The 16,219-nt window shown below is 40.9% G+C and overlaps 1 protein-coding gene and 1 pseudogene across 2 annotated transcripts in view; one reads left to right on the forward strand and one right to left on the reverse strand.

Annotated features, from left to right (window-relative positions):
- Window positions 1–16,219, reverse strand: part of DNAI4 (dynein axonemal intermediate chain 4) — a gene marked incomplete at both ends in the record, with an annotated part of 72,161 nt that overhangs the window by 22,524 nt on the left and 33,418 nt on the right. The window contains 2 exons of the mRNA XM_080920941.1: window positions 7,136–7,326; window positions 13,317–13,449. Coding sequence (XP_080777067.1) covers window positions 7,136–7,326; window positions 13,317–13,449 — 324 coding nt within the window. The remainder of the gene's footprint in view (window positions 1–7,135; window positions 7,327–13,316; window positions 13,450–16,219) is intronic.
- On the forward strand, window positions 1,878–3,614 carry LOC308424061 (ATP-binding cassette sub-family E member 1-like; annotated as a pseudogene). Its single transcript has one exon. The product of its transcript is annotated as an ATP-binding cassette sub-family E member 1-like (transcript).

The following is a 16,219-nucleotide window of genomic DNA, read 5'->3' on the forward strand; positions in this document are numbered from 1 at the left end:
TCTTCCACCTTTAATTCTTACCATCTGATATGAAAACACCTTAGCAACTGTTCATATTTTACTTAGTGTCCCAATCAACATCCATGATCTCAACCAATGTGATGCCTTGTTGAAGGCCCCTAAACTGTGATGGCAGGGCCATAGAGCCACTAATAATACATGCCCATAGCTTGCTCGTTTCTTAAGCCCAATGGATATTGGATGGGGCACAAAAGTATGAGCCTTATCAATATTTACATGTGAGCCTTATCAATAGTGTTTATTTGCTCATGTTATGAGAATTGTTGTTAGTCATGGTTCTGTAGAGGATTTGTTAGAGTGGCTTATGGGCTGTGTTTGAGGCTAGTCCAACAATGGCTGTGTACCAAGAATCCAGTGGTTGTTTTGTCCACACGGCTATATGTCAAAGCTGGTCTTCAGTATTTACCAGAATCCCAAAGAAGTGAGCTCTCTTGCTGGTGAAGGAATGGACTTGCCAGTGAGAGTGAGGGCAGGTAGGCAGAGAGCCAAGCCTCCTTCCATGCCCCTCATGTAGGCTGCCAGCAGAAGGCATCCCCACTTTTAAACGATTTAATCAAGAAAAATCCCGCACAGGTGTATCCAGCTGCTTGCGTTTTGTTCATTCCAGATGGAGTCAGCTTGACAAGCAGAGCCAACCATCACAATGGTTTACCCTTATCAACACCTTGACAAGCAGAACCAACCATCACAATGGTTAACCCTTATCAACACACCTTGACAAGGAGAACTGACCATCACAATGGTTAACCCTTATCAACACCTTGCCTGGACATCAAAAATCACATAGTAGACAGCTGTTGGCCCGTCTGTGAGAACATTTCCAAGGATGTTTAACTTTGGATCATCTTGAATGTGGGTAGCACCATCCCTTGGGCTCAAAAGAACAAATCGAAACTCTGCTTTCAACATATGGAGTCCCAGCCATGTGCTAATGCTGCTGTGAGCTCTGCTATGTCTTCTGGCCATGATGGGCAGGAGCTTCTTAAACAGTGAGCCAAAGTTAAATTCTTTCTTCTGTAAGTCCTTTAGGCAGGTGATTTGTCAGATTGGATAAACCAGTGTGCGTTCCCACCAGCCCTGAATGAGCTCTTGTCCCATATCTTCATCAGCATTTGCCATGACCATGTGTCTGGGTTCCAGACATTCTAATGGGCATGCTGGGATACCTAGCTCACGGTTGTTTTAATTTGTAATTCCTTGATGATATGTCACATGTCATTTGCTGTGTGATAGTGTCCTTGGTGAGATCTCTCATCTTTTACTTATTTTGAGACACAACTTTACTGTGATGGACCAAGAAGTTTTAAACTCCTTTTTGTTTGTTCTTGTTGTTTATTTTATTTTTATGGCTATGGGTGTTTTGCCTGTACGTATGTTTGGGTACCACATGTGTGCTCAGGGCTGTTGGAAACCAGAAGACATCAGATCTGGACTAGAGTTTCAGACAGTTGTGAGCTATATAGGTGCTGGAAATTGATGCAAACCTGGACCATTTGGAAAAGCAGCCATTGCTCTCACCCGCTGAGCCACCTCCAGCCCCAGATTTGGAATTCTCCATGCTCCTGCCTCAGCCAGCAGGGTGCTAGGATAGATGAGCACCACTTCAAACTTCTCATTTTTAAGCCATGAGTGTGAGGTGTTGCTGGTTTCCTGCTGTTACTTTTAGTCTAGGGCTCATATAGCCCAGCCTAGCATTGCCCTCCTGACCTTCTTGCCTGTGCCTTGTGAATGAGAGGATTACAGGCACATGGCAAGATGCTGAGAATGCTGTTTTCTCATTGTTAAGTCCAAGGACGACTACGCCCTCATGCCTTGACTGTGGTCTCCAGAAGAGCTGGATGTTCTTTGTTCCAATTATGGGAGACAAGTTAACTCGAATTGCTGTTGTCAAACAGGACAAATGCAAACTTAAGAAATGTCGACAGGAGTGCAGAAAGAGTTTCCCTGTGCTTCAGATGGGAAAATTATGCATAGAGGTTACACCCCAGAGCAAAACAGCATGGATTTCTGAAACTCTTTGTGTTGGTTGTAGTATTTGTATTAAGAAGTGTCCCTTTGGCGCCTTCTCAATTGTCAATCTGCCAACAACACATCGCTACTGGGCCAATGCTTTCAAGCTTCACAGGTTGCCCACCCCTCGTCCAGGTGAAGTTTTGGGATTAGTTGGAACTAATTGGAAAGTCAATGGCACTGAAGATTTTATTGGGAAAGCAAAAGCCAAACTTTGGGAAGTTTAATGATCCATCTGACCAGCAAGAGATTTTTGACTTATTTCCGTGGATCTGAATTATAAAATTACTTCACCAAGATTCTAGAAGATGACCTAAAAGCCATTATCAAACCTCAATGTGTAGACCAAATTCCCATGGCTGAAAAGGGGACAGTGGGCTCTATTCTGGACCAAAAAGATGAGACAAAGACACAGGCAACCGCCTGTCAGCAGCTTGATTTAACTCGCCTTAAAGAATGAAATGTCGAAGAGCTTTCAGGAGCAGAGTTGCAGAGATTGGCTTACGCTGTCGTTTGCATACAAGAAGCTGACATTTTTATGTTTGATGAACCTTCCAGTTACCCTGATGTCAAGCAACGCTTAAAGGCTGCCATCACTATTGGATCTCTAATAAATCCAGATAGATATATCATTGTGGCAGAGCACGATCTGAGTGTATTAGACTATCTCTCTGACTTCATCTGTCTCTATGGCGTTCTGAGCGCTTATGGTGTTGGCACTGTGCCTTTTAGTGTAAGCGAAGGCATAAATACATTTTTGGATGGCTATGTTCCAACAGAGAACTTGAGGTTCAGGGATGTGTCACTTGTTTTTAAGGTAGCTGAGACAGCAAATGAAGAAGTTAAAACGATGTCCTGGGATGAATTAAAAATGGGAGAGTTCAAGCTAGCAATTGTAGCTGGAAAGTCCACTGGCTTGGAAATCATGGTGATGCTGGGGAAAATGGCACAGGGAAAAACCACATTTATCAGAATGCTTGCTGGAAGGCTTAAACCAGATGAAGGAGAATTTCCGGTTCTAAATGTCACTTACAAGCCACAGAAAATCAGTCCCAAATCAACAGGAAGTGTTCGCCAGTTACTAAATAAAAAGATCAGAGCTGCTCACATTCACCCACAGTTTGTGACTGATGTAATGAAGCTGATACAGATTGTAAACATCACTGACCAAGAGGTACAGACGTTGTACTTCAGTGAGTGGCTTTAGTTCTTTGTTTGGGCACACCTGCTGTTGTCTATTTAATTGATGAACCATCTGAATATTTGGATTGTGAGCAAAGATTAATGGCAGCTCGGTCGTCAAACGTTTCATTCTCCACACAAAGACGACACTTTGGTTGTAGAACGTGACGTCATCATGGGCACCTACCTAGCAGATCACGTCATCATTTTTGATGGTGTTCCACCTAAGAACACAGTTGCAGTCCTCAAACTCTTCTGGCTGGCATGAACAAATTTTTTTTTTTCAGCTCGAAATTACATTCAGAAGAGACCCCAACTATGGACCACGAATAAATAAGCTCGGTTCCATCAAGGATGCAGAGCAAAAGAAGAGTGGAAACTACTTTTTCTTGGATGATTAGATTGAGTCTGAACTTATCTATCGTACTTACTGGAATTTTTGTCATACAGAACTTTAATCAGGTTTTATGGCCCCACATACTCTGGAGCTTGAAGGATGATTTTCTTAATGTGACATCGAAAGCCAGTTGTCTTGTAGATTGTTGTTTAAGAACTATTCTGTTCTTAAGATCAAATCACTGTGCATACTACACTAACATGGAGACATTTCAGATCTCAGCTGCCTCCAGATTTTCACAGTCTGCGGGGAGATTTTCAGTTGTATATTACATTCTTGTACCACATGCTTCCTGGGATTGCCCGTCTTTAAAATCCTGGATAAAATCTGTACTTACCTGTTTTCCTAAGTGTACCAGTATAAAGCCCTCTTCCAATAAGCCAGCCCCAGACTGACTGCTACAGTCTGCTACATAAGCATCAGGGCTATATCGGCTACTTTGTCGGTCTGTGCTTCTGAAGAACAGTGTCTGCTACAAACACCATTGTTGGAAGATGTTTATGACCAACTTATGCATTGTTCTTCGTGTTTTTTTTGTTTTTTGTTTTTTGTTTTTTTTTTTGGTGCTTCCGAACATCTGTCAAAAATTATTTCAGTACCATAAAAAAAAAAAAAAAAAAAACAAAACCAAAAGAGTCCAAAGACAATTTTGTACATTTTTAGATATCAATCACTTATCAGATGTGTCTTCTATGAGTATATTCTCCACTGATTTGTCACTTTATTCTCTGTGGCATCTTTGCTAACAAAGTCTAGTTCCTCCATTATTTTTGATACATTGTGTTTAGGGATTTATTATTGTCTCACCTGTGTTATTTTCTAGGAACTTTGCATTTTATATTGGAGTCTATAATCTATTTCAGTTATTTTTTTTTTATGGATTCTAAGGCCTGTGGCTAGATGCACTCTTTGGTATGTTGTTAGCTTTGTTTTCCAAGAAGACTGCCTTTTTCTCTGTTGTTGTTGTCTTTTCCAAACACCAGAGGATTATTTAGATCAGTCTGTTTCTGAGATGTCTAGCTTGTTAATTCATCCATTCGCTGATCTTCTCACCAACATCACACAATCTAAACTACTGAGGTTGATATTAAATTGTAAAGTCTCAATTCTTCAACTCTGTTCTACTCCTTCAATAACATACTGAATGTTCTGGGTTCCATGGTTCCTAAGATGCCTTGACCTCCTTCCGTGCCAGTGCCTTTCCCGTATGTTCCCTTTGTTCTTTAGACACTGGTGGTACTCAGTAGTTACAACTGCACTCTACCTTCCTTTGACTCAATTCAAACACTGTATTCCTTCTTAAAATTGCTCGTTCTTTTGTGTCTACAAGTACTAAACACAGAACACCATCAGGAACAGTGAGATGGTGCAGATGGTACTTTCCACCAAGTCAGGAAGCCTAGAATCATTCCCTGGATCAACACTGTAGGAGAGAGCTGACCCCGTAAAGTGGCCCTCTGACCTTCACCTGTGTGCCTTGGCAGACCCCACACACAGCATGTCACATCATGTACAAACACACACACACATAGACAGAAAGAGAGAGAACTAAATTTTAGTATAAGCAAAAGACCTAGTTAAAAACTAAATGAAAGTATACAAATGCCAAAATGAACTACATGAACAAGTATTCAGTATTAATAATCATTAAGGATTACCATCTCTCCCTCTATGACTATCTCTCTCTGTGTCTGTCTGTCTGTCTGTCTGTCTGTCTCTCTCTCTCTCTCTCTCTTTCTCTCTCTCTCTCTCTCTCTCTCTCTGTGTGTGTGTGTGTGTGTGTACCAATGAGTTTAATTAAAGTAATTTACATGGGCAATGGATTGTTTACTCTTCACATACAGCAATCCGGCTGAAGCTCAACATCGGGAATGCTGAGCGAAAGCATCTAAACTCAAGCTTTACTTTAATTTTTGTTCCCATTACATTTCTTTTGTGCATGTGTGTATGAATAGTGTGTATGGACATATGTAGAGAAGCCAGATGACTTGCAAGTGTGAGTTTTCTCTACCATGTGTTTCCTTGGGAATCAAACTCAGGTTATCAGGCTTGGTGGCAAGTGCCTTTACCTGCTGAGCCATCTCACTGACTCAACAAATAACATCTATTATCTGAACACACTTACATAATGTAGCACAACCAGGAAAGTTAACTTGTGGTTACAGACAAAGCTCATGGCTTCCTAGGGGGTGGGTAATGTTTACATGCAGCCAGCACAAGGTAATCTTCATGGGTCACAGGTATATTTTCTATTTTGATCAGGGTATTATTTGCATAACTTTCCCAATTTTTCTAAATGTGTTAAAAACATAGTTTAAATATAGACATGCCACTTTCTGTAAATATTATCTCACTAAAGTATTTGCTTTGTTATTTTAATTAGTAAACTAGTAATGTGCTAACAGTTTAGCTTTGTAAATACCATTATTTATAATACTTTAGACTGTAATTATGTAACTCTTGATACACAGTGGAACAGTATACGTGATACAAAATTTAAAATAGCAACCTAAAATGAAAAAGGAACATAGTTTTAAAACATTACCCTAGCTTTCTCCAGGCAAAACCTTTATAACCCTCTGCCACATGTGTTTATTTTGTAACCTGATTTTTTTTATGTAACCACACAGAAGATTAACTTCCACTTGGGGACCAAGGAGAGGTCATGAAAATTGGGACTGCTGCAGGAAAAGATAATACCAAGAAAGGAGTGGACGGCCAAGCAGATATCAGTGGTTTATGAATTCCAAAAGACTTCTAGACAGTACTGATGGTCTCTGCCCAGACTGGAGATATCTGTAAAAAGACACTCTGAGCCCTGTTGCTTCCCCTTAGCAATGGAAGGCTCTAAACGTTTAGAGCATCCATGGCTGTGAGGGGTTTGGATAAATCTGCAAGATGGGGTAAGACGGTGGAAAGAACTAAACTTCGGCTCAAATGCCTCATTACACAACCTTCACAGGTGTCACTTTATGCATGTGCTGAAAGGCTGAAGTCATCTCTTAAAAAACACAACCCACTCATGGTCTGGAAGTACAGCTCAGAGGGAGAACATATACAGGGTCCTGGGTTGCAGCCTCAGAAAGCCAGAAAACTAAAAACAAATCTGTAGGTAGCAAAAGCAGAAGAATATTCTGTGAAGATGTAGCAGTGGTGAGGGACTGAATATCCTTGTCATTTATATTAGGGAGCAGGCTCAAAGAGCCTGAAGACTCAATGGCAGTAAAAGGACCAGACACAAGAAACACTGTGAAGAAATGAGAGCCTAATTTGATGTAGGAACAAAGATAAAATGAAGACATAGATGCTTTGGAAGTCTTGCATTTGAAGGACAATCCTTTTGTAGATTCCCTAGTCTGGACTCTGGGGCTACACAAGTTTCATAGGTAGTTAGTAAATGGTTAAACATGCACTAGGTGAAAACTAGTGTGGAAATTACATTTAGAAGTTATTTAATAATATAATTAAGTTTTTAAGACTTATTCGAGTCTTTCTAAGCACGATTACTGTTTTTTCAAAAAATACCTTTGTAAACAGGGAGTTGACGGTAGGCTGCGAGCTTCGGCTGAAATATATTTTCCATTAAAACTCTTTCCATGTAAAATAAGTCTTGATGGAGCTTATCAGACTTTAATATTGCCTCTGAGTTGTCTTCTTCATCTTCATGAACTTTGCTCAGAATTACATTTTCTATATCCATTAGAGAACTGCTTTCACTGTCTGTAAAGATAAATAGGAATTAGAAAAGAGCCAAGTAGTAGTAGGTGGTTCATATAGTTTAAAGATTTTTTTAAATTATATTTTATAATTTCTGTCTTCCATTTCCCACACCAATAGCATTTCAATGGCATTTATTAAATCTTTTATGCACAAAGAAAACACAATGCAAACATAAAACTCATGGGACTGTTACTCATCAAAAAATACATTTCGCCCCTGAGGATAAGCAGCAAGAATCTTGAGGTGATATGCACATGTTGTCTTATTTTTCTGTTAATTTGTCAGAAAACTACGACTTAGGGGACTGGCAAGATAGCCCAGTTGGTGAAGTTCTTGCCTTGCATGTATTGGGACATGAGTTCAATGTCCAGAACCTCCGTAGAAAGCTGGGTGCAGTAGCTGCAACCCTAGCACTAGAGAGACAGATACAGACAGATTCCCAGGACTCACAGGCTAGCTAGCCTAACCTAGTAGTTCAGCCCTAGGGTCTAATGAGAGACTCTACCTCAAAAAATAAGGTGCACCGTGTCTGTGGAGAAATGATACCAGAGGTTATCCTCGGACTTCTTCACACATGCATCCACATGTACATGGGCATTCAAAAACACATTCACGTCCTTGAACATTTGTGTACACAGGCCAAAAATAAATAAATAAAATCACTACTATTAGGTGACTTATGAAGACAAGAAGTGTATTTCTTACAGTTGCAAAGGCTGGTGAGATCAAAGCCAAGAAGCTCCAGCTGGTGGAGGCAGCAGAAAGCATGCCATGGGCAGAAATGGAAGCATGGCAGCTCAGTCAAATGGTCTTATGACAGCAGTATCTGAAATGGGCCCCATGCTCACAGTGCCGTCTAATGCCTCTTGCTTCCCCAAAGCTCACTTGTACATGCCATGTACCTATACATTTCTGAATTAAATTTCCAGTTAATGAATTGGGGGAGGAACATTTAAATCACAGCAGTAATTCTCTGTACTTTTCTATTTATATTGAAATAAAATGATTGTCAGTCTTCAAAGGTCTGGCTTGACATCTCTCTCTCTCTCTCTCTCTCTCTCTCTCTCTCTCTCTCTCTCTGTGTGTGTGTGTGTGTGTGTGTGTATGTACTGTATTTATTCTTAATTAGTTTTGTGGCTGCTATAAAATACATGTCTTAAATAATGCAATTTGATTAACCTGAAGTTTTGCTTATTAGAGGATGTTACTTGTATCACTGAATTATATAGACTGGGCAACAAGATCATCTACAGTAACCTTCCAATTTGAAGATAAATTGTAATCATGTCTGATAAAATATCTTTTCTCCATTGTATGATAATATATTCACAGATTTGGAGGATTGTGTATCAACTTGGGGAACAGTGATGTCTAATTGTTGTTATCAAATTGACTGAATCTGGAGTCAACTAAAACAAAAACTGCTAGGCATTCCTGTGAGAGAGTTTCTCAGTTAGATTATTTTAAGCAGGAAGACCTACCATAAATGTAGGTGGAACTTTTGGTGGCAGTCCAGATAAAAAGACATAAAAGAAAAAAACTGCTTTTTTGCTTGCTTGCTCTTATTCTTGCTGGCATGTTCATCTACCCTATTGCTAAGAGAATACTTCAAGATTAGAAACATCTATAGAACTTCTACCTGAATCCAATATAAACTAAAGATCACCAGGAATCCTCTGTGGGTCCTGCACCAAATTAGGACTGTTGAGCCATCATAGACTGAACAACTAATACAGTCTTAGTCTCTCCACTGTGTGACAGCTATTGATAGACCACTTGGACCACATCCTGTAAGACTGTCTATCTATGTTGTGAAGGTTTGAATGAGAACAGTCAGAGAGAGAGAGAGAGAGAGAGAGAGAGAGAGAGAGAGAGAGAGACAGAGAGGGAGACAGAGAGTCAGAGACAGAGACAGGGAGATAGGGGGAGACAGAGAGACAAACAGAGAGGGAGACAGAGAGACAGAGACAGGGAGAGAGGGAGGGAGAGGGAGGGAGGGAGAGAGAGAGGAGGGAGGGAGAGAGGGAGAGAGAGGAGGGAGGGAGGGAGGGAGAGGGAGGGAGAGAGAGAGAAGGAGGGAGGGAGGGAGAGAGAGGAGGGAGGGAGGGAAGGAGAGAGAGAGGGAGGGAGGGAGAGAGAGAGACGGAGGGAGGAAGGGAGAGAGAGAAGGGAGGGAGGGAAGGAGAGAGAGAGAGAGGGAGGGAGGGAGGGAGGGAGAGAGAGGAGGGAGGGAGGGAAGGAGAGAGAGAGGGAGGGAGGGAGAGAGGGAGGGAGGGAGGGAGGGAGGGAGGGAGAGAGAGAGGGAGGGACGGAGGGAGGGAGGGAGGGAGGGAGGGAGAGAGAGAGAGAGGGAGGGAGGGAGGGAAGGAGGGAGGGAAGGAGGGAGAGGGAGGGAGGGAGAGAGAGAATCATACAGAAGATAAGCAGAGCCCTTGAAAGCAGAAATGAGATTATTCGTTCAAGATCCTGGGAACTCAAGGGATAGCACAGTGGTGTCATTCAAGACACTGCAAACAAAGACAGCAACTTGGCAACACACCGAACACAAAGAAATGCCCACAAGAGGCCTGCTCATGCTGTTTAGAGTCAAGAAGCAGCTTTAATAGAGCTGTTAGAGGATGGCTAGTCAACTGAAGCAGCCCTGCAGAAGAACTGGGGGCAAGCACAAGGTCAGGTGACAGCCAGGTGACAGCCAGGCTTCCACCCTCTCCAAGAGGCCTTGGCATCATGTGTGGTTTCAGAGAAGCTAGAGCTGAAGACCAGAATTTTCACCTCTCCCATGCATGAGAAACCAGACACAATAGCTGGGGATCCTGAGATTTCTGACAGCAAGCACTCATGGTTTCCCTTCTGCCCACTGGAGTTGACAGTCAGGAATCAGCACTTTTACCACTGCCCAGCAGGAATGACAAGAGCCTCTATTTTGTGATGTCAGTGATGCTGTATGTGGTTGAGTAGGTAATGGGACAATCCCATGCACGTTAGCCACAAAAGGGTGAAGGGGACTGGAGTTCCCAGCAGAGGTCATGTTCTTGTCATGTCCCTCGGGTGCCATAGAGTGAATTAAAAGCCCTGGTGTTCTGCTGGATCTGGTGGTACATGATTATCAAGGATCAGGAGGAAGACCAGTGAGTCCAGGATACATGGGTTGTGCAATGAGCCCGTCTCAAAATCTTTGGACTTCTACCACTGACTGGCAGTCGCGAGACAATACTCCCACTCCTGACACATGCACTATCAAAGCCTAGAAAAATGGAAGCTTTATAGCTAGATTTCAATTGAAAGTCACTCCCGGAATCAAGATCAAAGAAAGACTCAAATAGAAAAGATGATAATCGGTAGACATTAACACCAAGATGAGAGACTAGAATTAACTAACAAAGAATTTACATAGGTCATCATAAAAAATGCTTCGCCAGGGCTTACGAATATCCTTGGAACAACTAGAAGCCCAAAGAACAGAACATTTCAATGAAATAAAAATGTACAGGATTGAAATACTCAGAACTTAGAATTTCAATTAATGGGCTAAATGAAAAAATAGAAAGGAAAAAGAAAAAAGTTTCAGTGACCTCAGGGAAGAATAATTAAATACCTAGGTTGTTTGCTTGTTTGTTTTTATCTTCTCAGTATTTCTACGTGGCCCTGGATGTCCTCAAACTCATTAACTAGACCAACCTAACCTTGAACTCACAGAGATCTGACTGCCTCTGGCTCATAAAAAAACGAAACAGCAACAAGCTAACTTAAAAGAAAGTGGAAAGAAGGCACAGAGGCTAAAGTGCATGCTGCTTTTCCAGGAGACTAAATTCAGTTCTAGCTCCCATAGCTGGCAGCTCATAACTGCCTGCGACTCTGTCGGGAGGAGATCAGACATATTCTTCCGGATTCCTTCAGCACTGTATTCATCGGCAGAGCCCTTGTTGCCACATATATGCATAATTTAAAATAAAAATAATTGATAAGCCAAGGAGAACATACTCTGAATAAAAATAATAAAAAGAGCCTCAGGGACCTGGGAGATTATCATACTCAGGTGAGCAGCCTCTCAAACGGGGAAGATAATGTCACTGGAAAAGGTGCCTGAGAACAGTAGTTGAAAAGGCACAGAACTTAGCAAAGAACAAATGGACTGAAGAAACTCAATGAGCCTTGAAGAGGAAACCCAAAGTTTGCCACCAAAGACTGCCCATAGATAGACTACTGAAAACGGGAGACGCACATGTACGTGTACAGACATACACATGGGCACATGCACAGATACATGCACGATAAAAAGAAATATTGAAAGCAGTGAAGGGAGGGAAAGATATTTATAAAAAGAAAAAAGTATTTGGATATCGACACATTTGTTTCATTAGAAACAGGAGATTCTAGGACTTTCATATGTTCTCTGAATGCTGAATGAAAAGAACTGTCCACTCAGAAGTCTGTATTGAAAATATCCAGGAAAAGTTAGGAGAAACTGAAGGAATTAGTAAAGTGCGTGCTGCAGGCTTAAGGACTTGAGCTCAAGGTGGGAAACCCAGGTCCAGGCAGAGCCTGGTGGTGCATGCCTCACGTCCCTATGCTGGAGACACAGAGGGAGCATCTCCGAGGCCAGCCTGGTCAGTATAGTGAGTTCCAGGCTAGCTAGGGTTACATGGTAAGACCTTGCTTAAAGCAGCAGCAGCAGCTAGTGATACTGACATCTAAGTCAGGATGAAGCTTGCTGGCAAGCCAGTCTACCCAAATTGTTAAATTCAAAACCATTTTTTTTAAAAACAACCTTTTTAAGAAAATGAAGAGCATCTAAAGAAGGAGCACTCCAGTTGCCCTTTGACCTCCACATGCATATAGGAGCATTTGCATGTACATCCTAGCACACACAATACACAGGCAGACACACAGGGTAAGGCAAACCAACCACTTCTGCTGATATTTATAACTGAACGTTACACTGTCTTATGCAGTTCTAAACATCTAAGTCACCTTGGTATCTAGAAAACACATACAAGGCAATCGTAAAGATGGGACACAGTGCTGGGCACCGTCACCCATGCCTATGATGCCAGGGCGCAGGAGGAAGTAGGAAGACAACACAAGTTCCGGGCCAGCCTCAGACACCTCACATGGTCAAGGTAAGCCAGGGGACATAACAAAATCTTGCCTCAAAAACCTAAAGCACCTTCCAACATGAAAGAAGAAAGACAGAAAGGTGACCTTTACTTGAACTGGGGACATGCTGACATCAGAACACTTGGGTAAGTTGTGTATATATAATGCAATATGCAGGTAAGTAACTAATTGAACAGATACACAAATGTCAACTGAAGAACACACACACACACACACACACACACACACACACACACACACACACACGCACGCACACACACACATGTACCTAAGTCAAAAGGTGACTAGAAAAGGATTAACTTTCAAGAAGGCAGAAAAAAAAAAAACCAACATAAAATGAACAAAACCAGAAAACAAATAATGGAGATTTAATGTTCTGAATATGTGAATCTAGAGACAACACCCTAGCACTCAAGCAGCCACACCCAAGTTTGTCCTCTGACTTCCATGTCTACTGGTGTAGTGCACACACACATAAGCCTGCACACTCTCACACTACACAAACCTACACCCATATACATATACATGAAAAAAATTAGAGAGAGAAAGCAAAGATGCGCTAGAGAAAAAGCTGCAAATCAGACCCGGTGTGGTGATAAACGCCTTTAACCCCACTCTCAGTCTGAGTGTGAGGAGCTGTGTGAACTCGAGACAAGTTGGTTCTGGGCCCTGTCTCCAACAACAACCTCCAGACAGGCATCCAAGGAAAAACAAACACAAAACTTAATTTCCCACTCAGAATCCAGGACATAAAAAGTGAGGTCCCTGAGGAAAGTACTTTTAGTCTTCTGTGGTTAAGGATGTGAGACACCTTGCAAGAACATCCTACAAACCGGAATGAATGCAGTCTGGCTTTTGCCCATGGTACCTGCCTTGTAATTTTGGGTCCCGGTCTTTAGCAAGTAAACTTCCTTTACTTGAATACATAGATCGTTTTCCTGCTAGCAAAGTTTCTGGAATGTTGAAAGAGTCGTACAAATCCCAGGTAGTGGCCTCTACACCTAGACAGACAGAAAAGGTAAAAGGATTGGTTCTTTGGTATCTAATGATTGTTCTCCATGAAAAAGAATATTAAATCTCACAATAAGATAGATAATTAACGTAGTGGTTTTTATAAAGTCTTGCACAGAATAAGTTCTTGATATACTTTGATGTTGACGAGGATATCATCTTTGAAAATTGAATTATCTGTATTTTTCTACCACTTAACTGAAATTTTGATAAGTTCAGCATAGGAATATGTGCTTACTACTACTTTCATGTGGTGACTTCTACTTTTAGTGTGAGTCATTATCGTATTTGATCTATTGACTAACTTTAACCCACAAAGCTGTATACAGCAAATATGTTTAGCTGGGACTTGGTTTTGATTTTGAGATAGTGTCTCATGTAGCCTAGGCTAGCCTCAAATTACTTATGTGGTCAAAGGTAACTTTGATTTCTTGGGTCACTTTCCTTCACCTTCCCAGTGCTAGAATCACCATGCCAAATATGGGTTGTTTTTAATGTGTCCATGTTAATATAATGTGTGTGCATATTAATGTGTGTGGACAAACTCAGATGTTCTAAAGAACAACATCTAACACCTTTAAGAGAGGTCCTCTCATGAACCCAGAATTCACCAGTAAGGATAGCCTGACTCAGTAAACCCCAGGGACTCTCCTGTCTTTGCTGGATTCACAAGCATGCTACCACCATGCCTGAAATTTATACATGGGTTTGTAAGGATCAAAAAACCAGATCTTCTGCATGTAAGGTACTTCATCAAGTGCACTATCTCCTCAGTCCATATGTTCAGTTTTTGTGTGTCCTTTATACCTCAACATAGCTGTTCTGAAATAAAATGTATAAGCTCTAGTGTCATGCTAAAGATGGAGTAGCAGAAAATGATCATGACTTACCAATTTCATAATTATTTGTTTGTCCCTGTATTTCCTCCCGTGAGTATTTTGTTCTCCCTTCTAAGAAGGACTGAGGTGTCCACATTCTGGCCTTCCTTCTCTTTGAGCTTCATAAGGTCTGTAAATTGTTTCTTGGGTATTCCATGCTTTTGGGGATAGTATCTGATTATCAGTGAGTGCATACCATGTGTGCTCTTTTGTGACTGGATATTCTCTAGTTCCATTCATTTGCCTAAGAATTTCATGAAGTCATTGTTTTTAATAGGTGAGTAGTACTCCATTGTCTAAATGTCACACATTTTTTTGTATCCATTCCTCTGTTGAAGGACAACTGGGTTTTTTACTGCTTTTGGCTATTATAAATAAAGCTGCTATTAACATAGGGGAGCATGTGTCTTTGTTAGATGCTGAAGTGTCTTTTGGGTATATGCCCAGGAGTGGTATAGCTTGGTCCTCGGGTAATATTATGTCTAATTTTCTGAGAAACTGCCAGACTAATTTCCATAGTGGTTGTACCAGTTTGCAATCCCACCAACAATGGAGGGGTATTCCTCTTTCTGCAAATCCTCACCAGCATCTGCTGTCAACTGAGTTTTTTATCTTAGTCATTTTTACTGGTATGAAGTAGAATCTCATTGCATTTCCCTGATAAATAAAGATATTAAATTTTTCTTTAGGTGCTTCTCATCAATTCAGTATTCCTAAATTAAGAATTCGTTGTTTAGCTCTGTACCCCATTTTTAATTTGATTCTCTGGTGTCTAACTTCTTGAGTTCTTTGTATATATTGGATATTAGCCCTCTAATGAATGTAAGATTGGTAAAGATCTTTCCCCAATCTGTTGGTTGCCATTTTGTCCTTTTGACACTATCCTTAGCCTCACAGAAGTTTTGCAATTTCATGAGGTTCCATTTGTCGATTCTTGATCTTAGACCATAAGCCATTAGTGTTCTGCTCAGAAAAAATTTCCTTGTGCCTATATGTCCTAAGCTCTTCCCCACTTTCTTTTCTATTAGTTTCAGTGTGCCTGGTTTTATGTGGAGGTCTTTAATCCACTTGAACCTGAGTTTCTACAAAAAGAAAAGAATGGATCAATTTGCATTTTTCTATATGCTGACTGCCAGTTGAACCAGTACCATTTGTTGAAGATGCTGTCCTTTTGCCATTGAATGTTTTTAGCTCCTTTGTCAACAAAGATCAAGTGACCATAGGTGTGTGGAATCATTACTGGGCCTTCAATTCTAATACATTGATCTACCTGCCTGTCTCTGAACCAATACCATGCAGGTTTTTATGACTATTGCTCTGTAATACAGTTTGAGGTCAGGGATGGTAAGTCCCCCAGAAGTTCTTTTATTGTTGAGAATAGTTCCAGCTATCCCGGGTGTTTTGTTATTCCAAATGAATTCGAAAATTGCTCTTTCTAATTCTATGAATAATTGAGTTGAAATTTTGATGGAATCTGTAGATTGCTTTTGACAAGATGGCCATTTTTATTATAATAATCCTGCCATTCCATGAACAAGAAAGATCTTTCTATTTTCTGAGATCTTCTTCAATTTCTTTCTGCAGAGACTTGAAGTTCTTGGCATACAGATCTTTCACTTGCTTGGTTAGAGTCACACCAAGGTATTTTACATTATTTGTAACTATTGTGAAGAGTGTCATTCCTCTAATTTCTTTGAGTAGAGGAAGGCTACTGATTTGTTTGAGTTCATTTTATATCCAGGTACTTTGCTGAAGTTGTTTATCAGGTTTAGGAGTTCTCTGGTGGAATTTTTGGGGTCACTTAAGTATATTATCATATCATGTGCAAATAGTGATATTTTAACTTCTTTCTTTCCAATTTGTATCCCTTTGACCTCCTTTT

The sequence above is a fragment of the Micromys minutus genome (assembly GCF_963924665.1).
Source record: "Micromys minutus genome assembly, chromosome: 9".
NCBI lineage: Eukaryota > Metazoa > Chordata > Mammalia > Rodentia > Muridae > Micromys > Micromys minutus.